This window comes from Sus scrofa, chromosome 10, assembly GCF_054392235.1.
Source record: "Sus scrofa isolate SSC_HxYL_T2T_F1_AM1 chromosome 10, Sscrofa_HxYL_maternal_Yorkshire_Landrace_v2.0, whole genome shotgun sequence".
Classification (NCBI taxonomy): Eukaryota; Metazoa; Chordata; class Mammalia; order Artiodactyla; family Suidae; genus Sus; species Sus scrofa.
This window is the reverse complement of record NC_139392.1, coordinates 93,193,952-93,220,045: the sequence shown is the minus strand read 5'-3', so window position 1 is coordinate 93,220,045 and position 26,094 is coordinate 93,193,952. Positions and strand designations below refer to the sequence as shown.

Genomic DNA, 26,094 nt, shown 5'->3' with positions numbered 1-26,094 from the left:
TACAGTTTTTCAAAAAGAGCCCTTGTTTTTTCTGGCCCTTCTTGCAAACTATGAAGGGAGCAGAGGGGTATCTGTTGGCAGAACGCAGACTGTAGGAGGCAGGGGAAGCCAGGAAAGTCAGCCTCTCACCCTGAGGCAGGACCCTCCTCCTGTCCTAAGGGGCTCTGGGATCTGCAGGGAGGACCACCTGTGAGACAGGGCTGACCATGACCCCTAAACGCATGCTCACCGTAGAGTAAGTCGCTTCCAGAGCTCTTCCAAGGACAAGGAAGTCACCTACATGAGAAGTCTCACTTCTTACCAGTCCTCCTAGCAGAGTTTAGAATTTCGAAGTGACTTTGCTGAGCCTTCTGGGTTGTGGTTTATGCAAGAACCTTCCAAGGACCCGGTTGAGTCACCGGCTGTGATCAGGCAGCATCTCCCCGCCTGCAGACCAAGAGCCAGGCATGAGACGGCAGGAGCGCCGACCTGCAGGTCTGTCTGCAGCAGGACGCACGGCGGCTGACTCAGCGGAGACTTGCCCGGAACCTGGCTGCCAGGTGATTCAGGGCACACCTGGAGGCCAAACCGTCTGAATTTTCTCACGGAAAGGGTGTCAGCCTCTGATGCGTGGAGAGGGGGCGGTGGGCGCACATCTCTGTCCTCTGTGTGGACGGCCTGGGGGAGTCTTTTCCTCCCCAGGCCCCCAGACAACGTCCCCAAAGGGCAGCAGGAGGAAGAGGTCACTAATTTAACAGGAATGATCCTGTCGACCACCGGGTCCCCCTTGTTTCTCGACCCAGCTGAAGCCAACAGTTCCAAGTGAGGTCAGAGGGCGCCGCAGAGCCTGGGACCCGGCCCTCGGGGCCTTCCTTCTGCGGCTGTTTGCCTGGATCGCCTCCAAGTTTCGCTTTTTTCTTCTTTAAAGGTTTTCCTTTTTCTTCTTTAGTGGCCACCCCGCCGTATATGGAGTGCGCAGGCCAGGGATCAGATCCAAGCTGCAGCTGTGGCCATGCTGGATCCTTAACCCACTATGCGGGCTGGGATCAAACCCAAGTCCCAGTGTTCCCAAGACGCCGCCAATCCCATTGTGCCACAGCGGGAACTCCGTAAGTTTCACTCTTCAGACAGAGAGACGGATGGATGCCTGTGCTGATCCGTCCCACAGCCCCAGGGTTAACCCCCGAGGTTACTGCCAGCAGCTCCTGGGGGCGTCTAGAACAAGGGGTTTGCAGGTTTTAGACAAACGCATTTCTCAGGGTAGCAACAGACTCCTGGAAATGTGTACTTCAGTGCAGCCCTTGGGAGAGGAGTCTGCCCCCCACACCCCACTCCCGGAAAGCCTCTCAATTATGCAAATGTAGGCACTGAAGGCAAACTTCAACCTCGAGTTTTCACAGAGGAAAACCCATATAGGTTTCCCACTGCCAACGCTGAGCCGTCCCGAGGAGGAGCAGAGCAGAAGCCTCCAGCAAAGAATAAAACAACAAGGCCTCTACCATGCCGCCCCTTCTGCCACCATCGATTCCACCAGGACAAAGCTAAGATGTCATGAGTTCAGAGAGCTCGAAGTGTCGTCAGAAGGAGGTAAGCCCCGGGTGCTTCAAGTCTCCAACCAGGGGGCTCCAAACACAAGTCAGGTTTCATGTACTGAACCCAAATTTATCTGCCCCGCTCTGTCCCAGTGAACTTTGTTCCCCAGCAAAACCTCTTTCTCATGGCCTTAGAGGTATCTTGACAACCCCTCACGTACAAGCCCCCTAGGAAAACGATTTCCCTGCTCCTCTAAACTACTGAAATAAACACATCTTCAAGGAGAAAACGCCACCCACTTCTCCCGTGGTTTTGGCATTTACACCAATTATTAAAGGTTCCTTTTCTTGGCTGGTTCATTTGTACTGACATTTTCTTTTTCCTTTTTCCTTTTTTTTTTTTCTTTTTCAGGCTGCACCCACAGCAGGCAGAAGTTCCTGGGCCAAGAATCGAACCCACACCACAGCAGCGACCCTAGCCACTGTTGTGACAATGCCGAATCCCTAGCCTGCTGGACCACACGGGAACCCCCGAACTGAGATTTCCTCATTCAACGCCCTTCCTGTGACACGGCCTCGCTTAAGGATGCTGTGTTTGTGTCTCTCAGCTCACTCACTAGATCCTGGGAAGCGAGACTCCTTTCTAATTTCCCCTCTGTTTCCCTGTCAGAGGGGCACGGCCATGGCAAGGAGCTGAAGAAAGAGCCAGGAGGCATAGCTGGCACTTACTGAGTGCTCTCTCAGGACCCTGCATTGTTCCAAGTCTTTCTTAAGTATGTGAACACCCCTAAGAGACGGGTGCCATCGTGACGCCTTTTCACAGATGCGGAGAGAGGTGTGTGCCATTAATTAAGGCCATCAGATGGCAAAGCACATGCTTCTGGAAGGCGGGAAGGAGGGGCACAGAAGACAGCTCCTGCAGCCAAGCTGTTAGGTCTCAACCTTGGACAGTAAAGAGCCCCAAGAGCTCCCCAGCGAACCCCCCAACCACAAGGCAAAGGACTGTTTCTAAGAGTGGCCCCTGTGGTTCAGGCTCTGTCCTAGGAGATACTCTAGGGTCTGTGTCTTGTGAAATTTTCAGGCTTCACAGGGGAGAAGCACTGGCAGAGCCCTGGGGGCTAAGGGAGGAAGGGCCAAGGACAGTGAAGGACAAAAGAGCAAAAAGGGTGATTGAGGAAGACCGCCAGGCTGAAGTCCTCTGTCACGGTGGCCCCACGCCGCTTGCTCCTGATGGAGCTTTTGGGCAGGATGTGACTTGGAAGGGAGCGACCACTGTCCTTTCTCTCCACCCCCCACCCCCACCCCCGCTCCCCGCGGAGGCGGGGGTGGGGGAGGGGGAGGCGGGGAGCAGAGCTCTGTGCATCTCGCTCACTCGGGCCCATCTGCAGAAGAGGCAGGATGCTCCGAGGTGGGTCCCGGGTGCTGGGGGGCCGTGCCCTCCCTCTTTCCTTCCCCGGGATCACAGCCAGGGGCCCCCCCGCGCAGCCCTGAGGTGGATTCGAGAAGCAGACCTCGGGCAGCACGGGGCTCAGAGGCCAGAATCAGAGCTGACGCTGCCTGGGTCCTTCCCGTCACTCTCCAGGATGAGATCATTGAGACAATGGTTCCTAAAAAATAAAAGGGCCTTTCTGTTTCCCTTTCCAAATATGTTCTAGGACATTCTCAGAATGCCCCGGGGGATACGTGCTCTTCAAACTTTCAACATGGTGAAGGCCTGGGAGGTGGTGGACCGCGACAAGAACGCTGGGAGTGTGACCAGCACAGGCCCGGAGGCGCCCAGGGCCTCATCTCTCCGCGTCTGAGCTCCCGGTTTCATGCTCAGCCAAGGAATTCGAGCTTCACTTTTAGCGTCAGGGAGAAAACTAAAGATTGGTATTGACCGGTACCTTCTTTTTCAAAATGCACACAAAACATGCATGTTTCTCCTTACTCTTTCTTTTTTTTTTTTTTTTTTTTTTGAGGTTTTTGCTGCACATTTAGGAGTCAGAATCTGCATGATATTTAGGATGAAGAAAGGTTGAGTTTTTAATCTCAGAGCACAAGTTCTCGGGTAACTTTCAAGTTCCTCAGAATCTTCTGATTTTCCATCTGGTTCGAAACCTTAGTTCCATGTGCAGTTGGCAATGGCATTTTCTCCCACTAGCGACTTCTGCATTTGCTCTCCAGCCTTCAGTTGTGTGCGTGGCTGTGGGCATGGGTACGAGCACCCTTTCCGGGCGCCCAGACCTTCGCGTGCTCAGGTCCCCATTGGCAAGGGCTCCTAGAGGTGAACCAGAGTCCTCCCTCCAGGCAGGAGGCACAGGCACGGCCCCGCTCCTCAAAGTGCCGAGATCCAGGCAGTGTAGACATGCAGAGAAGCTGTTCTCGGGGACATACCCAATACAGGAAATGAAAGACGGAAACGATGGTTTCAACCAAGTGAGAGCAGAACTGAAAGTCTGCAAATAAAAATTACAGATCCTTAATCACAATTTTCTCTCCGCACAGGCTGTATAAAAGCGTGCCATTCTCTAAGAGGCTTGCCATGTTTTCAAGACCTCTTGAGTCGTCGTGACTTCTGCCTCTTGACTTCGATTCGACTCCGCAAGCAATAAAACAGTAAAAGCACCTCATTTCCTGCTCTCCATGTACTGCATTAAGGAGGTATTTCTCCACCAGAGCTGCAGCTCCGAGGACCCTTCTGCCCGCCCGGCCGGGCTGCTCAGCTGGGTCCTCTCTCCAGACTTTCTTGAGGAAGCAGAGAAGCATCTCAAACCCCAGCTTTTTGGTTCATTTCTATGCCAAACATCTGGGGCTTGAAAAAGAACTGTGCATGGAGATAAAGTCACCACCGACTCTGTGGAAAGGAGCATTAGGCAAAAAAGAAGTCGGACGCATTAATTAAAATGGAAGACTAAATGAGCTGCAGAAAAGGTCGTGAGCCAGGGTCCCCGTGTGGGATCTCATCCCCTTCAGGTTAATTCTCTCATCCTTCGGGTTCTTGCTTTTGACCTGCTGAATTTGCAGACTTAGGAAACAGGACATACATGCAAACAAGTTCCGGCAAGCAACAGCTCGCAAACAAGATGTTGCAGTGAAGGCTCAGAGAGGTCGAGGGACTCACCCACAGCCACACACAGCTCAGACGTGGCCAACAGGGCTGGAACTCAGTTTTCCAGCCCATCTCATTCTCTTGCCCCACAGGGCCTCTCAGGGCACAAGTCACTGCCTGACAATCCAGATTTATGTGGACATGCCTTGCATTTCTTCAGGGAGCCTCAGCCAGGCCTTCCCTCTTCTGTGAGGTCAGGGGTGTGGCACCTCTTGCATGTGTGCCCAGGAGCTTACGGAGAAACGTGTCCGGCCACTTTCCCGAGGCTTGACAGATTTTCCCACAATGGCGTGAATGGACAAGAAAATGCAGCTTTGCTTGACGGCCCCACCCCAGTGCCCCTCTCCTGACTCACAAGTCACCTGGGGTGCCAGCCCAGGAGACCCGGGTCACTGCCACGCCTCGATGAAAACCTGCTCCCCGTGAGCCTGGCTAACACCCCAGTTATTCGGCATTGCTGAGGGGTCACGGACAGTTTAGCTGTTAAAGGTCTGGGTGATGGGCTGGGGTCAGGGACACGGGCATGCTGGGCCTTAGGGACCACCATCCTGAAACAGGGACCGTAAATCCTGTGCTCACGGTTTGGGGGAGACTAACAGGAGGTGATCTTCAATGTGCCGTGTGGATTCGGGGGACACAACGGTCGGTCCACAGCAGCTGTGTGACACCTGCAGAGCAGCAGTGGGCCTCGCAAGCCCAGGCTGCACAGGATGAGGGCTGATCCTGTGGCAACCCGTACTCCATCCCCCGCACGCCACGCGGCTTGCCCGCAGTGTCCAAGGTCAGGGAATCGGTCATGACCGTGATTCAGCAGGAAGCAGACAAGAGAGCAGAGCCAAAAGGCCTGGGTTCTCCTCTCAGCTCTGACACTAACACTACCGGATTTAATAGCATTTGTCGTCCAGACCCAGGGCGTCACACGCGAGGAGTCACAGGCAGGGAAAAGAAAGCTGCGGTGCTGCAATCAGTCCAGGCTGAGGCCATGTTCGCGGGGGTGGATCCAACAGTTTTACCATCTGCTCTAAAAGGCCAGCACCTGCCAAGGGGAAACTCCTCCTCTCCAGGCCCTGCCTCCTGAGGTGCTGACATCCCTAACCCCTTCGGACGTCAGAAGGTGGCCACTCCAGAGCTTAAGCGACTTCACGAGGCCTCATGGTTAGAAACTTCCAGAGCTGGCATTTGATGCCAGGTCTGCTGGATTCTAAAACACGCCCTCTTCTCACCTAAGACCTTGCAGAGACCTGTCCCCAAGGAAGCTGGACTTGGTCTGCCACTCACTGCTGTTATAGAAGAAGGACGGAGAGGTGGTTGCCTGTGTGGGCCATTGCACTGGGAGGGGACAGGGCACAGAAGCTGAGGACTCAGAAGGGAAGTTCTGTCAAGGTAGTGACCCGCCTGTTCAGTTGTAAGGAGCAAGCTTCATTTTCCGTCTGAGCCCACTCTGCTTTGCGTCTGTTGCCATGGTTACTTCTAGTAGGGGATAAAGGAGTCTGGCCACTGTCCGGCTGCTGGGCTGTCCTGAGGTCATTTTACACCCAGTGTTTTCTCTGTCTTTATTTTTTTTTTAGCCACACACGTGGCTTATGGAAGTCTCCAGGACCAGGGATGAAATCCGAGTTCAGCTGCAGCCTACACCACAACTGCAGCAATGCTGGATCCTTAACCCACGGCACCACAGTGGGAACTCCTACATTTTCTCTATCCTTGAATCGCAGCAAACTTGAACCTTCAGAATGGCAATGTCAAGTGTAGACAACGCATGCTGAACTCCTTCCTGACTTGGGCAAATAAGGGGGATCCGATCATTTCACAGCAAGGCGGCCTCTGGTCAGCTCTCATTAATACCATTCTCTCAGGGAGGTTTCCTCTGCCAGCAATGCCCGTCCCCTTTATAGGAAAAGACTCAGCAGTGGGCTATAAGGAAAACTCTGACTGATCATTATGCAAAGATGACTATTTCTTCACGACACGCGTGTCCGGGAGAGGAGACGGCAGCAGCCTCTCCTGGTGAGGCAGGAAGCAGGCCGCTGCAACCCTGCCTAATTTCTGTCTGTCGTCTTTGAGGGTAGCTGGCTGGGGTAGGATGGCCACGTCCGGGCATATGCCATGAATAGTCTTAGCTGCGGGCATCGGACCGAGGATGAGGGCGGTGCCTGTGTGCGCTGTTTGGGACTCAAAGTGTTTCTGCATCTGTGCATTTCAGGAGCCCACTAGAAACTTATTTTCCCTGTGTTGCAAAGAAGAAGTCACGGGGTCGCCGGTAAGTGAGTGCAGCTGATGCACGCCGCCCGCCTCGGCGCCAGCTCCTGCGCTCCTCATTTCCAGTCCTAAGGACGACTCGGCGCCTTGGCTATTTATTGCCATCCCCAGCCTTACCCCTGAGGACGCCAAAGCAGAAGAAGGTGAGGAGGCAGCGGCACTGTGGCACTGGAACCCTATCTACCTGCCAGGGTGTTTTCCTGTGTGGGCGGCGCTGAAGGCTGCACGGTCTCAGGGTTCTCGGGGGACAGGCTTCTGCCTCAGAGAAGCTGAGCATCTTGGCCAAAGTGACAAAGCCAGCAGTGGACCTTGGTGGGACACCCGTCCTTAGGCTCTGGGGCATTTTATTTGCTGCCGAGATGTCCCGAAAGAATAGTTCCCTGGGATGGGTCACAAAAATCAATTGAATGGAAGAAAGTTGCTAAAAGGAAGGAGACGCGCCAGGAAAGTTTTTATCCAAGGGATTTGGGACAAAAACAACGGCCTCCAAGAAAAAAGTGGATGAGGTCTTGTTTCCTATGGGTCTGGGTACCAGGAAAATATTCACATGGGTGCTTTATTTACACCAGCAGCCGCCGCCTGCTGGGAACTTGTGGCTTAGATAAGAGAAGATTCAGGGCTTCTGAACCCTCCCGGGCTACACAGGTGCATGTGGGAGGGATTTAAACTCAATTTTTCATCACAAACACTCACTGAATCAGGTTACTTTTTTTTTTTTTTCTTTTTAGGCTGCACCCATGGCATATGGAGGTTCCCAGCCTAGGGGTCGAATTGGAGTTGCACCTGCCGGCCTACACCACAGCCACAGTAACATCAGAGCCGAGCTGCATCTGCGACTTACACCACAGCTCATGGCAACGCCAGACCCTTAACCCACTGAGCAAGAGGCCAGGGATGGAACCCGCAACTTCACAGTTCCTAGTCAGATTCATTTCCACTGTACCAGGATGGGAACTCCGAATCAGGTTACTTTTAACTGGAAAAATACTGCATTCATCTGGCAATGCCTGCCTACAGTGAATACAAATACGCAGTGAGCAGTGAGAGCTGAATCACCCATTGACCTTGAAGGAAAAGACGGCCCCTCTGACTGCAAGCAGCAAAACCGACCTGGAGTGTCAGACTCAGAAGCGCATTGTGAGAAAGGAGGTGTGGGATCTGTATACGGTTTAGCTAGTCACCCGGGGACACCCAGTTGATTCCTCCTGTGCCAAAGACTCACATCCAGAATTAAAAAGGCTTTGTTCAGAAGTAATCTGTCAAAACATTTTGTTATTTCAATTGTAATGACAAGCCCAGAAACTGCCTTTAATACAGCTTCGTTTTCATTTCCCCAGTAGCTTTGTTCAGAGGCAGTGGGCTCTTTCTGGAGCCTCTGATGCCCTTGCAGGACAAAAAAGTCCTTTGCACTCGCATAGGGTTGAAAGAATTAGCCGCAGGTGGGTGACACCCGAATGGAGAAAGTTCTGGCTGATGTCATGTGATACAGAGATGAGCTGACAGGTGTTTGCCTTCCTCGGTCATTTTCCTTTGATCTTCCACCACTTTCTCCTCTTCAATAACTTTGCCATCGAAGGTGAAAGGGGGAGAAGAATGGGTGGAGCAAATGGATGCCCAGCCTTTCTCACCCCCACCAGGCAACAGAGTTACTAGAGAGGCCGAGTACTTGGGGTCAAGTGGGTTTGGGGTTTTACTGAGAGATTATCCTCAAAATCAAGGTACCTGGGCTGCTGGCAACAGGAGGGAGTGATGACAGGGTCGTCCTTTTATTCATTCATTGAAGAAGCCTTTGCAGAACACTGTGCCAGGGGGCTGAGCACTCAGGTGTGCAAAACTGTGGACACAGTCTTGGCCCAAAGGGATTCCCATGGGGGGGGAGAAGAAGGAGGAGGAGGAGACGAAGAGAAAAAAGAAGGAGAACAAGAAGAGAAGGTGGAGGAAGAGGAAGAGAGAGAGAGAGGGGTATAAAGAAGCCTAGAGAAGAGGCTTGATGGATCCAGATTCCCGAGTGCAGAGAAGGCCGTGGGAGGCTCTTTCGTCCGTTTCTAAAACACATTCCATCTTGGGAAGGATGGGCTGGGTCTGAATGTAAATCAGGATGTTTGTATCCCATTCGGATGCATCCTGGGTGCCTGGTGGTGAGTAGGGCTCAGGGCAGGTGGCTGGTATGATTCCCAACAGCGAGGCCGGGCCGTGTGGCCAGATGGGGGCCCCGGGGTCCTGTTGGCAGGGTGGGTTAGAACCAGTGGGTCCTCGGGGGAGGCTGAGGGTGATGGTGAAGGGCCGCTGTAGTTCACTGCCATTATCAAGATGTGTGATGTACAGCGGCGTGACTTGTGTGCGGGGCCCACGTACGGCTCGCTTTGCTTTAAGAGGTCCAGTCTCCAGCCGAGCATCGGAAAGGAGAGAAAGTTACTTCTCACTGGGTATCTAAGGCGGTAACCCGGAAGCAGAGGACGGGTCTCAGAGAAGGGGACTCTCTGTGGCCGGAGGGGCTGGAGGGGCCTGGGAGGTGGGTGGTAGGGTCAGTGTATAAGATAAGGTTTGAGGAAAAGTGTCAGGACTTGGTCATCTGCTCCCCTGGAAGGTGGCAGGACTCCTAGCAAGGTGGCCGGCACCTCACCGGACCCTCTAACTGTTGAGTGAGTGAGTGAATGGATGAGGGAATGTGTGAATGAATGAGTGAATGAATGTGTGAGTGAATGAATGAATGAGTGAATGAATGCGTGAGTGAACGAATGAGTGAGTGCCAGGAGCATGGCCCTTGCCTCCGATACCCCTCGCGGGCTCCTGGGGAGCTGCTGTGCTATGGGTGGCCTGAGAAGGTGATGGCCTTGCCATGGACCGCACATGGATTCAGCCCCTACCTTACACAGAAGTGCCTGAGGCTGCGGTAGCATCTAACTGGAGAAATGAACAGAGGGCAAAACAAAACCTGTTCTGAGTGAAGAGGTGGGTTGGCTTCATCTCTGGCTCCGCCTCCCCCTGACCGTCGTCAGGTGGTGGACCGGTGCTATGCCCTGCACGGCGGGAACGGCGATGGCTGCCCTGCTCGCCGAATGAGAGTCGTCCCCACCAGCGGGCCGGCGGCTGTGTCACCTAGCATCGCGTGCACGCGCGGCCGGTGTCCGATTATCCCAGGGCTTATCTGTCAAAGGAAATGGCCAGTGAGATTGCTTCATACACAACACAACACCAAAGCAAAACCAAACCTCCGCAAACACATGATAGTTTCTCAGACGATAAGGACCTTCCAGGCGCAGAATGCTCGTTCATGGGAGTTATGCTCATAAGAACATGGGTGTTAAAAATAAAAAAGAAGCAACCAGACAAACACCAGTGAACTAAAAACACGACAAAGAATAGAAACCTTCAAGTGTATCTGAAGGTAAGCACAGGAATTTTAACCGGATGGAATGTATGCCAAATTAAGGTGGCTTCTAGCATCAGGGCAGATACTTGGCTGCGTATGAGGTATTCCATGCTCAGAATCCATTTAATTAGCAAGAATGTAATAAGTTAAATAATGCAATAATTCCAGAGGACCACGAGGAGACAGTGGTTCAACAGCCAGCCAAGCACAGTACACCTGATTCAGAAGAATTGGCCCCATCTCAGAATTTACAGCCGCTGCTGAAAACAACTGGGACTTCTGGGTCCTTTGCCATTTGTCAAAAACACTGTGAACTCAACTCATTGAACCTGTTGGTCAATTCGATTCTGCCATTGGTCAGAGTGTTCACAGCTTTTGACAGGAAAGCATTTTACTCAAAGACTTGCAGAACTTCCTTCCTGTAAGATTTCAGTAATACAGCGGCATTTAGAGAGGAAACTGCTTTATTGATCATAAAAATACAGCATAAAGGCTAGCCTGTCCTTCGCTGAATTTACTGGAAAATTACGTTGTGAAAACTGAACATGACTGACTTTTCCTAACGGTGTTTTTTAAATTCTATTTTTAAACAAATTCAACAGGAAGACAGAAATTATTTTCCTGAGTGAGAAATAAATATCCACCACACAATGATAATAGTAGCTTGATCCCTACATACCTTATCTCTAATCTTTCAACATTTCTTTTTTCAATGTTTTGGCCTCACTCTAGGCAGAAGGAAGTTCCCAGACCAGGGGTGGAGTCTGAACCTCAGGGGCGGACCTCTGCGGCGACGTCCAATACTCAACCCACTGTGCCAGGTTGGGAATCAATCCTGTGCCTCTGCAGAGACCTGAGCCACTATCGTCAGATTCTTATCACACTGGCTCTACAGTGGGAACTACTCAACAGTCTTGCAACATTCCTATTATTCCCATTTTGGAGATGAGACAGAGGACGCTTAAAGGGTTCTAAGTGACCATCTCAGAGCCATGCGTTAGCCGTTCTTTTACTTGTGAGTTTCATGTGAGAAGGTGCATCTTTGCTTCCCCAGAACGTGATCAGGCCAATGTCCTGTCTTTGCAAGTACAGTTCGTAGCATTCCCTTAAAAAATTCCAGGAGTTCCCGTCGTGGCGCAGTGGTTAACGAATCCGACTAGGAACCATGAGGTTGTGGGTTCCATCCCTGGCCTCGCTCAGTGGGTTAAGGATCCGGCGTTGCCGTGAGCTGTGGTGTAGGTTGCAGACGCGGCTCGGATCCCACGTTGCTGTGGCTCTGGCGTAGGCAGGTGGCTACAGCTCCGATTCGACCCCTAGCCTGGGAACCTCCACATGCCGCGGGAGCGGCCCAAGAAATAGCAACAATAACAACAACAACAACAAAAAGACAAAAGACAAAAAAAAAAAAAAAAAAAAAAAAAAATTCCAAAACCCCTAGTCTGGGCTATTGTTAAACCTTCCAAGGAAAGTCACAACTTAAAGAAAGGCTCCAGCCTCTGACGAACTTCCCAGGCTCTCGCACAGGTTTCTGATCTTCCGGTGTTGCTGCTGCTGGTCCCTCGAACAGACGTTCTTCTTCCCCTAAGCGCAGGAAGCTCCGAGGGTGGGCCGACACGGATTAATGATGAACCAGAGGCCGCTGGAGCGCCTTCCTCTGTTAACCCCCCTAAACTGACCCTGTCCCCAGTTTCCTCCTCCTGACACACTCAGGTGTGAGCAGGCTACATCACTGGTTGGAGAAACGCAGAGAGAGGTGGCACGTGCCAAGGGCCCATCTTCATGGGCTGCTGGTCCAGTCAGCAAAGGCAGCCTTTCCTGGTCTCCCTGAGCATCTGTTCAAGTCGTTCAGCTCAAAGGGACACACCACTGGGGCAGCCCCACTGTCCTGCACGTCCAGTGCTCTCGGTGGCTCCTGCTGCCTCCTCTCTGTCTTCTGATGGAGCCTAATGACAGATACTCACCACTGCTTCTTTACAGGTCAGTGTTTTCTGTCTGAGTGAACATGGATATTCTCTCTACTTTAACTGAATGATTTATAAATCGCAATGTTACCCCAAAGCAATTTTACCATGGAGAGTTACATTTTTACAGTTCACACACGTGCGCGCGCGCACACTCACACACAGCTCCTGGTGCGTCAGCTTGCTCTAGCTTTTGAGCTTGTGAGTAAATGATCTATTTGGGGGACGATGGTAAATTGTGCATCTGAAGAGGAAGGCGACAGTGAAGACGCTCTGGAATTCCCATTGGAAGGGGATAGAGGGTATGTGCCATTTACAGCCCTCCTACGCCCCCTCGGTGCCACCGCCGTCCCATCTCGCCCACCTGGCAGAAAAATGACGCCCAGTAGTGCCTCCTGCTTTTACGGTGAGTTAACTGATAGAGCCTGTGCTTGTCATCACCTTGCTTGCACATCTGGAAGGAAGTCTTGCACAACCACGGTGAAATGTGCTAACGTGAAACTTAAGAAATCGAGGGGAACCCAACTGGGCTTAGTCGATACATGCAGGTCAGCGGGACATGCGCTTGGGGATCAAGCAACACAAAGCCTTGGGAAATGCTGACTGATGTGGCACGGGGAACATTATCCATTATCTAAGTAGCTAAGCCTTTAGAAAATGTAGCCACTCTTTGTGCATGGCAGCTTTGGAGTGGGGGCTCCTCATTTAAGGAAGAGTTCCAGATCATATGATGTCTTTTTTTTTTTTTTTTTTTTTTTTTTTTTTTTTTTCGTTTGGCCCGATTACATAAAGGGAAGTCAATGCAAGGCTTAGCAACTCGAGTTTGGAGAGACTTACAGTGACCATGGGCCTTCTAGTTGAACATGCCTTTTATTGAAAACTCTGCAGTGACCGCTCAGCCCAGCGAGGCTCCTCTGGGGACGTGTGGGACCCGGATTCCTTCTCATCCCTTTCTCTTTTCATGCACAGTCATTTAGAGAATTCTCATTAAAATTACTGAGAGTGAAACAGAGAGGCCATGTTATAAAATAAATCTAGTTAAACACACTTTGTTGTACTGCCTCGTTTGTGTGATGCATGGACCTAATTTGCCTCTCTTTGTGTCTTAACTACGTGCAGGAGGTGATGCTTGCCAATTAATGCAGGATGTCACATCCCCAACTGCTTTCTCTGTCTTCTTAAACATTAAAAATAAGAACACGCCATCTGTCTCATATCTTGAAAGCAATTCAAAATGGTTACTTTTGTTTGCTTAGGATTACAGCACAGTTTATAGCTTTAGTGCTTCTGAATTATAAGAAAGTTCTGTCTCCATCTCATAAGCGCAACTTCATTTTAAGGCGAACCCAGCAGAACGAGCAGACGGCTCTCACGAGAACTTGGGTGAGACAGAAGCAGCGTTGGGTGCTGGTTAAAGCCTTGGTTCTGGCACTTGAGAGACATGAGGTGGATGTGTAGCCTGCAGTTTCCTTGCTGAGCCAGCGGGAGAAAGCCGCTTACCTCCGTGATGCCTCGGTATTCCTCACCTGGGAAATGGGGCCAAAAGCTGCCATGTGGCGTACCCTAGGAAATGATCTATATATAAACACACACAGAGTCACGGATATATAACCACTGGTAGTCAAGGCATAGGAGCTCGCCAATATCCCCCCGTTTGGGGAGGGGAGCAGTTCTGGTTGAGAAGGAGGGTGGTTACAAACACATAGCTCCTGGTGGCACAAGACTGAAACCTCCGAAGGGAGGTGCATGTGAAGGTGTGCTCTCTCTCCATAGCAATTAAAATACACAGGTAAACAACCCTCCTCCCATTGCCTCCGCGCCCTCTGAGCTCACAGGTCCGCCGCGATGTGGGGAGGAGGACGGCGAGCCGGCAGGACCGGAGAGACTCCAGAGCGGCATCGGCTACCGCGGCACTATTCAAAGTGCTGCTTTTTTTGTTTTGTTTTTTAGTTTAAAAAAAAAAAAAAATGGTACGCTGTAAAGCACCGAATGCTACATAACTTGCCTATAATTACAGGGGCCATCTGAGAGCATTCTGCCCTCCACTCTAAGTCAGAGCCGTTTCCCCAACAATAGCTTCTACTGTACCAACGGGGCAAACTTGCCAGATCCGAACCGAGCATTCCAAGGCGGGTGAACATGTAATTTCAAGTCGGCCCCATCCTCCAGACCGCAGAATTGTAGTGCTATATAAAACGCTGGACATGTGACCTCGCCCCAAATACTTTAGCCAGAAGAAGGCTGAGGTCGGGTGCAGATGTCCACCAGCGCCCAGCTAGTGCCAGCGGGAACCCACCCTGCCTTGGAGCTGGGGTTCACGAATGCGGTCGGGGCAGCCTGAAGATGTCCGGACTTGCATATTTATCCTGGGTTCACAGCTGCCTCCTCGCGTGGCGGTTCTGCTGGTGGCCTTATTTGAACATTGCTGAGCTGGTGGCACAGCCGTCGCAGGACGAAGTGCTCCGGTCGTCCCAGCAGCCGGGAAGGCAGCGTCAGGCCTTGACTTAGCCCTCCGGTCAGGGCAGTGCAACTGTTACGCAGCCTGACATGTTTCTCGGAGCACCACACACCCAGGAGTCCTGGCAAAAACTGCATCTGCCTCCTGCACCCTCCCACACCCCAGCTCCTTTCACAGGGCTGATATTTTTACTGTAGTTCTAGAAAGAAAGTTACTTAACATTCCTCATCCGGGGACACACTTAAACGTCCCCTCCTGGCCTATAAAATTAAAAGCAGCTCCTGCAAGCTCTGCTCATGCAGGGAAATGAAGGCAGTGGGCCTTTCAGAACCAAACACGGAGAACTTCCTTAAACGTGTGCCAAGCTGAAGAAGCTCATCCCCTAATTTCCTCCGGCCCCTTCTAGAAAGCATTCATTGATTCTATCCTGTCGCTACTGATGAGCTTAACACGATCTGAACATAACATGGGCACAGAGAGACCCCCGCTTATGCAGTAAAACTAAAATCTGATGCTGCTCATGAGACACATTTCTAGAGAACCTGAAGCTATTTAATTTTCAAACAAACTCTCCATTTAATGCATCCCATTTGCCTTGAGAGAAAAACAAAAAAATCTGGGGATCAGGTAAACAACCCTTTATCTTCTGCCCCGTTTTGCAGGACTGACCAGAGAAGCTGGTGGTGATGCGGTGGGGCAGTGGATCGAGGCAGGGAAACCGCCTGCCTGCGGTCCCAACTCTGTCCTGTCACCCTCTTGGGTGACATCTCGGCCAGGTGTGCGGGCCAGGTCGGGGAAGGCAGGCCGACTGGCCCCCACTGCCTCGGTGGAACAGGGCTGCGGGAGCATGAGGAAGAGAAAGGGAGGGGTTTGTTTCATATTTTGCGGATGCCTCTGCGATTTATTCCCCTGGCCGGAGTGACAGGAAGATGAAGAACAACAAGTGTTTCCTCCTGTGCCCCAAAGCCCGGTGGCCAGGCCCTGGAGAAGAGCATTCAAGGCTCATCAGGGCAGGCAAGCCGGGCTCCTATTTCCCCCTCTGCTGCCAGGAGCGGCTGCTAGCCGAGCAGGAGGGAGGGAAGGCAGGCCAAGGGCTCTCCCTCTGCACAAGGAAGCTTTCCCAAGGAGGAGTCTGGTGATTAATCGCGCAGGAATTTGTTTCAACACCCACCCCACCCCCCATGACAAAAAAACAACCAGACTCAAGATGCTGATAAGAATTCTTTTATGTTATTCCAATAAAAAATACATTCATACAGAAATATAACAATCTTGCAAAAAACAATTTCAAATAAAATCTTGTAAAACAAAATTTTACAAAAATCTTACAAAGATTCTTTAGATAACAGGGTGCTTCAAAAAAAAAAAAAGAAATTTCACTAATAGAAATTTTTTTTAATGTCAAGCAAAAAGTTTCTGCTTGATTGAGGCTCAGTTATCACCTGAACAGAATGTAATTCTTTATGTACTTTGCTTATTATGAAAATTACAGGCATGGACATACATGGCACCCAGCCCCACCCAATCAAACCACTTCACGGTGTTTCGTAAGTGAGACAAGCCAGTGCAAGATTTTTTTTTTTTTTTGTCTTTTGTTTACCTTCTTGCTTAATGGAATTGTTATGGCTAAGCACACAGCAGGGCCAAAAAAGGAGTTTTCCCAAATCCAGCAAACCAAGTGGCTGGATATGGAACTGCCAAAAGAAAAGTGCATTTTCCCCTCAGCAAAATGAAATGAATTCTTTAGTAAGTATCCATCAGCCCAGATTAAAACAAAAAACAAACAACAAAAAAAACCCCAAAAAAAACCAGTTATGTGAGCTGTCACCGTTGCTCATTTCCAGGAAGATCAAACAAAATACCAGCCCAGCCAGACTCATATGTGTATATATATATATATATATATAAATATATATAAAGAAAAGCTCCACACCCACAAGCCAGCAGCTGGATGAAGAGTCAGCTGTCCAGACTGCGGTATGCCAATTCGGGGAAATTACTCGTTGGAAAACCTGGAAGAATCTATGTGCTGGAAAAAATAGCTTCATCTGCATAAAAAGTGCTCTAAAAAAGAATCCCTGTGATTAGCTTACTCTTAGGTTAGATCTTCAATAAGGTTGACATTCAAAATCAAAACTTGGTGTGTCTGAGAGCAACCAGTGGGCTAGTGTTCCGTTCATGCCAGTTCTGAACGGCCAAAGGTACCCCATCCAGACCTGCCAATTGTGATGAACAAGCTGGCAGTCTAGAATAGACTTGATGCCAATAGCCTGTAGCAAATCGTTAAATTAAAGATAAAGCCTTTTTCAAAGTTACAGTTTTCATTTTTATCTCCTTTATGGCCATTTTGAAGTATGTCTTCATAGGCTGTGGAATTTTCTAGCTAACCATTCTAATTTCTCCTTAAAAAAATATTTATATATTATCTATATATATATGTATACACACACACACACACACACACACACACACATACACATAGTATACGCACAAATACACATACACAAGAATTTCGCCCAGTTTAGGAAAAGAGTAATAGACTTTCTGTTACCAACAGATAGCTACATAGATATGCGAGAAACTTGTGCCTTTTAAGCAAATACATTGTTTTTAAACGTCTGTATCTTTTATACATGTGAAAATGTTACATATTAAACACAGCCGGTGTATGAGCTATACAATCGTTGTGCAAAGTCTATATGAAAGTCTCACGGTGGCAGAAATGGTCTGATTTTCCAATTATCACGTGTTTTCCACTGTAACACTGACAGTCAAGTTGCCTAAACTATGGAGTAAATACTGACTCGTTTGGGGGGTTTTCGTTTACGTGACTTTGTGAAGGAGGACCTCAAAGAGATTTTTTTCTGTGTTATTTATCGATACAGTACAAAGCCAGGTGAAAAAAGAGCCTTAATAAAGCATGCATCACCCATACCCCTGTATAAGACCCCCGCATAAGGGGCCGCTTGCATAAGGCACCATTATTAAGATCTACAGTGCATTAACAGCTAGAAAACCAGAAGTTAGTCCTCAAGGCATAAATAAGAGAAACTTAGCTGCATGAGAAAACAGTTTCTAAGCTTTAGTGGTTTCATCCACCCAACTGAGAAAAATGTGGGGGTCTGAGTCTGACGTGGCGTCAGACCAGCAACTCCCAGCCCTCGGGCCCGGGACACCCAGCAGTGTCCAATGTCTTCCCAGGGCATCACGAAATTCTCCAAAAAGGTAATTCAATTCGGAACCATTTAAAAAACAGTCTTACGCTGCCCAACGCCTTTCTGGAAGGGGGGTGTTCCAAACCGAAAAGGCCCGGATGGCGAGGGGCCGCCGACTTCGACCGATCCTATCGTAGCTGCTCAGTGAACTGGAATCAAAACCGTAGTCCTGATTTTTTTTAAAAAATGGAAAAGCAGATAATTCCCCAGACCATGCATTACTCTTGTCTTATAAGGAAAAGTTATCAATGTGTTATATTTGTAGATACACAGCTTATACAACGGGTAACGAATGAACTCTGTCGCAGCGAGGAGCAGATGCTACTCACTTCACACATGGCACGTGTCGTAGCTGGACACCCAAGTTCTCCCGCCTCGCGGGGGGGGCCCTCCCCACACCCACTCGCCACTCGGGGGTCCTGCCCGCCCACTCGTCCCTCCACAGCTCCCCTTCTTTTTTTCTTTTTCTATTTTTCCCTCTAAGGCGCAGACACCCCCCCCCCTCCCCCAGGAAATGATTGGTGGTCAACTCCTCATCTCAGGGAACACGCCTCACACACAAAACATTCAAACGACGCTTTTGTCTCTCTTGCAGCCTCGCAAGGGAAAGGACTCGCCCCATCACACAGTCCGTGGGAGACCCTCCACGTACAGCCCACCCAACCACTACCATTCTCAGTGCACATGCTCACGGCAAAGGCTTAGGGACCACTCGGAAGATGGGACCCGTGGCGAGGCCAGGGCCACCCAAACACCACACACCACGGGTGCTCTGCCGCTTCCGACACGACGTTTCCGCCCTCGCGAGACCTTCCCAGTGGGTCCTGGAGGCGACCGGGTAGGGTGCAAAATGGCTTCGGCTGGAACACGCACCCTCCTTCCTCGGCCGTCTCAGCCTGGAAGCCTTTTTAGCTCGCAGGAGTCGCCGCTCCGCCCCTTCAGAGGTGCCTCTTCATGTGCAGGGCCAGGTGGTCGGACCTGGAGAAACACCTGCAGGGAGAAACGGGGTCCCAGAGGTTAGGCCTGCTGCCCCTCCAGCCACAGGCCTCCTGCCCCTCCGGCCATAGGCCTCCTGCCCCACTGGTGACAGGCCTCCTGCCCCTCCGGCCATAGGCCTCCTGCCCCACTGGTGACAGGCCTCCTGCCCACTGGTTACAGGCTTCCTGCCCCACTGGTTACAGGCCTCCTGCCCCTCCAGCCACAGGCCTGCTGTCCCACTGGTTACAGGCCTCCTGCCCCACTGGTTACAGGCCTCCTGCCCCTCCAGTGACAGGCCTCCCGCCCTACCAGCCACAGGCCTGCTGTCCCACTGGTTACAGGCCTCCTGGCCCACTGGTTACAGGCCTCCTGCCCCTCCAGCCACAGGCCTCCTGCCCCACTGGTTACAGGCCTCCTGCCCCTCCAGCCACAGGCCTGCTGTCCCACTGGTTACAGGCCTCCTGCCCCTCCAGCCACAGGCCTCCTGCCCCTTCAGCCACAGGCCTGCTGTTCCACTGGTTACGGGCCTCCTGCCCCTCCAGCCACAGGCCTCCTGCCCCTCCAGCCACAGGCCTCCTGCCCCTCCAGCCACAGGCCTGCTGTCCCACTGGTTACGGGCCTCCTGCCCCTCCAGCCACAGGCCTGCTGCCCCACTGGTGACAGGCCTCCTGCCCCTCCAGCCACAGGCCTGCTGTCCCACTGGTGACAGGCCTCCTGTCCCTCCTGCCCCACTGGTGACAGGCCTCCTGCCCCTCCAGTGACAGGCCTCCTGCCCTACCAGCCTCAGGCCTCCTGCCCCACTGGTTACAGGCCTCCTGCCCCTCCAGCCACAGGCCTGCTGTCCCACTGGTTACAGGCCTCCTGCTCCTCCAGCCATAGGCCTCCTGCTCCACTGGTTACGGGCCTCCTGCCCCACTGGTGACAGGCCTCCTGCCCCTCCAGCCACAGGCCTGCTGCCCCACTGGTGACAGGCCTCCTGCCCCTCCAGCCACAGGCCTGCTGCTCGCACGCCCGGACCTAAGCTCTCTCTTCACGCTGAGTCACCCCCATCCACACGCAGGGGCAGGAAATTCCAAGTGATGGGAGGATACATGAAGCGGTCTCCCCCAGCTCCTTGGAATGTCACCTGATTTCACTGCCCAGACTTCACATTTGAAAGCTGTAAGAGGGCCAGTCTTCAGAGAGATGAATGACACGGTTCTCCCTAACTCGGACAAGTGGCATATTCGAGTCTTTTCAAAAAGTCCTGGGCTGAAAATGGAAATGCCAACGCCTGCTGATTCCACTGCGGGGACAGCACCCTCGCCCCCTGCAAGTCACGCACGTACCTGTCACAGTGGGAACATTTAAAAGGCTTGGCACCAGTGTGCTTTCTGAAGTGTCTGGTTAACTCATCGCTTCTTGCAAAACGCCACTCACACCCTTCCCATGAGCATCTGTAAGGCTTTTCTCCTGGGAAGAGAGCACACGACAAGCAGGCCATGAATTCACTGAAGGGTGAGCGGTGGGAACAGGCGCCGGGGGGAGAGCAGTGCGGGGCCATGGCCTGGGCCTCGGCGTACCCCTCGACTAAGGCTGGGCGCCAGGCTCACAGGGGAACGGGCAGCTCTCCGGACCTGGCCTTGGGCCTCCAAGCACAGTGGAAGGGACCCGGGCCTGGCAGGGCCCCGGAACCGTCATCAGAGTTAACGTGTGAGAACGACACTTACTCGGATGGAGAAATACTTCCGAGGTGATGTGTCAGCCCACTGGACCCACAGCCTTGGCCAGGCCGGGGGTTTGCTGCTTTCTCCATGGAAACGGTTTATCCCAAGTGCTTATTTGGTTCCTTACTCACCTCCCTGCGGAGTGAGGCTCTGTAGTTTCCTCCGGGAAACTACATTTCTCCAAAACTGAGGTCATGGGTTTCTGGGAAACCCCACTTCAAGGCCTTCAAAGCACTTTCTAAATGACAACCAGAAACCTAGTCCACTTCGTCCCCTGGCCAGATCGCAAATACGAAGCCACTAAGAGTGCTACTGAGGATATTTTTAAAAATCTGCCACAGCCAGGGGTGAGTGTGCTGTCAGGCAGGGGCCTGGCTCCCGGGCACCCTGGCCCCGATCCGGGCTTTGCCTTGAGCTGTTTCAGGATCCTGACTCAGGGGCTCAGAGACTCTCTCATTACTGGTAACCTGAGAGTTTGCATGCCTTCGTCTCTAAGGCCCCTTCCAGCTCGAAAATGTCTGCGATTCTTCACCAGTTATCCTAGATGGTCATGGTAATTTGATTGTGATGGTTCGTTAAGAAGTTATTCTTAGGTTTTAAAACCGGTAGCAGGAGACGGAGGCAGCATGATACACTGAGGAATTCTAAGTGCCCACTGGTGGAGACGGCTTTGCACAGAGTCGATGGACCCGGCTCAGCACTGCCGTGCTCCCCACTGTCCCAACCCCTGAGTCTCACTTCCCCAAATCAGAGGCATCGCCACGTGACACTGTGCCTGGACGCTGTGGATGGGCATGGCCGGAGAGGGTGGGGGGGTGGGGGGATGGGGTGTGTGATTTACCTCGTTGGCCTGATCTGAAAGCGACCAGCATTCACGGGGCACTCATGTCCAGTCTTTCAGGGCCTACTTTGTCCTCCCCAGAGGCCCAACTCTTTGGGGGCAAGGGAGGAACTGAGGATGTGTCTGCTCTGACAGCCTCCCGTGGAGCCCAGGCCCCCTCCCAGGGCTGGTGCGGTTCAGCGGCGCCCGCCAGTGGCCGGGACTGACCTGTGTGGGTGCGCTGATGTGCTTTCAAGTGGGAGCTTTTGGTGTAAACTTTCCGGCAGCCGTTAAAGTGGCACCGATGCACCCTTCTGCGGCCGTCCGGGGACACGTCCCCGCTGCCCTTGTCGCCTGGCTTCCCCGCAGTCCCGCTGCGCGCCTTCCCCGGCGGGTGCAGCTCGCCGGGCACACAGCCCCACAGGTGAGACGGCTCCCTGCTCAGTTCTGGCGAAGAAGGGGGCGTGGAGGTGACGGAGGAGCTCAGGTTCCCCGAAGTGACTAAAACTTCGCCGATGGGGTCGGAGGTAAACTTGGTGGTGGGGGACAGCTCCTCGGAGCTGTCGGACGATTCGCTGCTCACGTCCGAGTTCAGGCTGTTGGTCTCCAGGTTGTAGCCAAAGCCGGGGCTGTTGAGAGCATCCTCGGGGGCGCTGGAGGACATCTTCAGGTCCGCATCCTCCTTTTGCTCCCGCGCCAGGATGATTTTGGTCCACAGGTCTTCCTGGCTGTCGAATTTGATTTCAGAGGCTGACACATAGCAGGGTTCGCTCTGGAGGTAACGCTCCAACTCCAGGCAGGTCTGTGCGAAAAGGAACCACAAGGAGGCACGTGATTGTGACGGCGACCAAAAACGGAACCGAAAGCACATTTCCAAAAACATGCAGGAGTCAAGGGCAGATGCACTGCGGCCTTCTCACTACAAGAATCCATGTCTTTAGCGGAGGGAGAGGGAAGCTGTTTCTAGGAATGGCTGTAATTCAGAGGAAAAACCGGAGGGAAGCCTCCCCCTGCTTCCTCAGGTTGGACCAGTGGCCACAAGGGGTGGTGGGCACGAGCCGGTTTTCGTTAGAGTTATAGTGTTGACGTTGCTACTGCGTTTCTGTAAACCACACAAAGAAAGCCAGCCTCAGACAGCCCCCCCACCCGACAGGTTTAACCGGATTGTCTGACAGTCTGGAGAACCGTGTGCATCTGGGGAGCCCAGCTTTTCTCCTTCCACAAACACAGACGGAGGCTGTGCGGCACCCAACACAGCGCTCTGACAGGGCATGTGTCTCCCTCTGAAGCCAGAGCTGACAGCACAGGGTCCCTCAGCGAGAGGGACGCGGCTAGCGGACGGCCCAGGGTCAGGAGCCTCCACGGAGCTGCAGAGAAACCACCCGTTCCCCGCGGAGCCCAGACCGAGCTGGCTTCCCCAGAAGCCACTCCCCGGTGCAGGGCTGGGCGTGCACACAACTTAAAATGACTTCCTCGGTGGTCAGAGGAAAACAACAGCAGGAGTGGAGAAGTCATTCCCGAATGGCCATCTGCTTTTGAAAAGGATGCAGGAGGGGAAACTCCTCCCGGCCCGCTGGGAGTCCCACAATGGACAAGAACTTTATCTACTGGCCGAGAGTACAACTGTATGAGTCATCACTCTATTTCTTTCACGCAATGCCAAAGGAGACTTCCTTTCGAAATTCTGACCAGCAGCCAAAAAGGACCCGGTTCAAATATACATGCAGTGTGTCATGGACAGAGTGCCCCCCCCATCCCCACAACCAACCTTTCCAGAAGCTACAACTGCCGAGAGACCAGCATCCCCTCTCCCCACCATCTCAAACTTTCTAGCCACTGGAAAAGAAAAACGGTAGGAAACATTTTAGGATTAAATTATGTCTGCCCTTATCTTCACCAGGATCAACTGCCTGCATGGCCATATAAGGCTGTCTATATTACTGCAATTCTACAGATTTACATTTCTACCAAAAACTCGGCTCTCTTGAGCAAATCATTTTCAGGACAAGCAAAGCCCACTCAGAGGGCTCCCTGCTTGCTTACTTAGCAGTGTGGCTGCTCTCAGAATATAGCACATACCCTTCCCCCTCCCCCGATTAGTCACATAGCAAGCAGGAGCTGGGGGGGCGGATTTTAGGGGGGAAACCGGCATTGTTTTCGGCGTTACCCCTAAAATGAGACGTCTGGGTTAACAAAGCATAGGAGAGTGTTCCGAGGAGAGACAGCAAGATAGCGTATGGATGTTCCAGAGAAAAAGGAAAGCACGTTTATTGAGATCTTGTTAAACTTTAATCATCTGGCTAATTTAAAATCTCCATTATGCTGAGGAGCACTGGGGACCAGAACGAAGCTCGCTCTCGGAGAGTTTAAAAGCCTCTGAAGGCGACCGAGAGCTCAGCCTGGCTTGTGGCCCAAATCCCAAATGCCCAAGGAAACTACTTAGATCAATTTCAATCACGTCCTAGGAAGCTGCTTCTTTAGGAGGAAAAGCAGGGAGGGAGAGGGAGGCAGGAGAGGGCTGCCGACAATTAAGCAGGCGTGTGAAGGTTGTAACACTTTGCATTTCATCTCCCCTAAAAGCCTTCTAGGCTTTGAAACCCATGGAATATATCTGATCTGCTAATTCACTTTGTGACAAAAAGCCAACAGCCTCGTAGGGTAGAGACAACCCCAAACCTCCTTCCACCCTTTAAAGACAATGGGACAAGTGTCAGAATCTCCCTCCCTCCAGGCAATCCCAATGAATCAGAAGGGGAAAAATTAAGTTTCTCAAATGTCCAATGCCCCAAATTCCAGACCCACTAAAAAATGCCGGAAACAGGCTCTTCTTCCCAAACTCAGACTTGAAGCAATACGGACCGGCTCATTGTCATATGACTGATAAGTCACTGTTTGTGCAAACACTGTTTTTTTTTTCTTTCTTTCTTTCTTTTTTTTTTTCTTTCTCTGGTCAAAGAAAGAAACAGGTAAGAAAAACAAGGCAGATGGAGGCAAATCGTAAGGATTCCAAAGAAGGTTAAGAAATTGAAAATGGCCTGCTAGAGAAAAGGAGCTGGCGGATGTTCTGCTGGTTTAATTCTTAATTAAAAAAAAAACCAAAACAAAACAAAACCCAAAACAAAACCAAAAAACCACCTCTACATACAAACACCAAAAAGCAAAACAAAAACAAAATCCCTTAAAAACAACAACAACAACAACAACACCCTTGGCAGTCCATGCAAGTTCATATGACCAGATCCAGCTGTGGAGTCTGGAGCTGGTACAAGCACCAAACTTCTGCCAAGGGCTGGGGCCGGGATCAGGCCGCGGAGCTGGGTCTGCCCTCCGGAGCTGGTAGTTCATAAGCCCCAGAAACGGGCAAAAACACTCGGAGTGACCAAGCGCTGCTGCGCCCCACTCAAATGTCAACTCCGCTCCACGCCGTAAAGGCCTCTTTAAAGTGCCTTCCTCACCGGAGGCAGGAGAAGTACGTTTTAGGACTAATTATTTTAATTTAAAAAAATTTGCCCAAACCACTAAAAAAAAAAAAAAAAAAAAAAAAGAAGAAGAAGAAATGCACCTCCAACCACACACCGTCCTGTCGGTGCGTGCATGCACTCCCTCCTCGGCACACCGGGGCACCTGGCCCACGAAAATTCCTATTTACCTGTTGCCAATATTCCTCCAGGGAGGGCAGCGCCGAGAAGTAACCAGTCTCGTGCACAATCTGGAGTTCCTGGAAGATGCTGCACATTGGGAGCACATCCATGTCGGGTTGGAAAAGACAGTCACTGCTGTTGTAAAAACAGGGAGGTGTGCGGTCTGGAGTCGGGAGCGCAGCAGTCGTGCCTGCAGCGCCGGGGAAGTTCATGCAAACTCAGTGCGCAGCAATTAGGCGCCGCGGGTTCGGATCCTGCCGGAGCCCGGAGACGCACTCTCGAGCCCACACAATATTTGCAAACACCGGACTGACTGCAAACGTAACCCCTGCAAAACTTCCCTATTCAAAGCTCCTCTGCCAGCCTCCCCTCCTCCCCGCCCAGCCCCCCTCCTCCCCTCCCCACGTGACTCGCCCTCGCCCGCCCATCGCACCGCCCAATCACGCCGCGCCTGGCCCGGGGGCTGCGCGAAGATGATGTCAGCTTCGGCCAATGGCGGGCGGCGGCTCACAGCGGCCCCGCCTGGCGTGACCGAGCCTCTCCATCACAGCCCTCGCCATTGGCTGAATTCGAACTTCGGCCGGCTCTGATTGGAAAGCGGCTTCGCAGGCTATTTTTAGCAGGGTATATAAGGCGCGGGCCGCCGCGCGCCGGAGGAGTCGGTGCTGGGAGGTGCGCGGCCGAGCGGCTGAGTGCGCCGCTGCCGGGCCGAGGGAGCCGGGTGTCCCTTCCGTCCCGTCCCCGGTCCCCGCACCCCCGTCGTCCTGGTCCCAGTCTTCGTCCCCATCACCCGGGTTGGTCCCCGCAGCCCGGGCCCGCGCGTTCCTCACGCCGGTCATCCGGGCCCTGTCCCCTGCCCCCGGCTCAGCGGCTCAGTGCGCCGCCGCGGGGCTGAGGGGAGCCAGACGGGGTCCCCTCCGCCCCTCCCCTCCAGCCTCGGGCCGACCTGCCCTTCTCTGGCCCCCGCCGTCCCTTCCTCCCTCTCGGTCCTCCCTGTATCCCCGTCTTCCGTCCCCTTCTTTCTTCCCCCTCTTCCCCGCCCTTGTCTCCTGTCACCCCTCCCCATCAGTCCCCTTCTGTA

The 26,094-nt window shown here is 52.3% G+C and overlaps 1 protein-coding gene and 1 long non-coding RNA gene across 2 annotated transcripts; one reads left to right on the top strand and one right to left on the bottom strand.

Moving 5' to 3' along the window:
- The first annotated feature begins 604 nt into the window (after window positions 1-604).
- Window positions 605-8,109, top strand: LOC146399617 (uncharacterized). Its single transcript, XR_014818387.1, has 5 exons — window positions 605-1,088; window positions 1,396-1,566; window positions 1,924-2,346; window positions 3,167-3,383; window positions 3,999-8,109. It is a non-coding gene; the product is annotated as an uncharacterized LOC146399617 (long non-coding RNA).
- A 7,752-nt stretch (window positions 8,110-15,861) lies between these two features.
- Window positions 15,862-25,350, bottom strand: KLF6 (KLF transcription factor 6). The gene is given in 4 exon segments (NM_001134353.3): window positions 15,862-18,858; window positions 20,175-20,298; window positions 21,601-22,174; window positions 25,022-25,350. Coding segments are annotated over 4 exon segments (954 nt in total). The 5' UTR covers window positions 25,226-25,350; the 3' UTR covers window positions 15,862-18,806.
- Window positions 25,351-26,094: the final 744 nt, after the last annotated feature.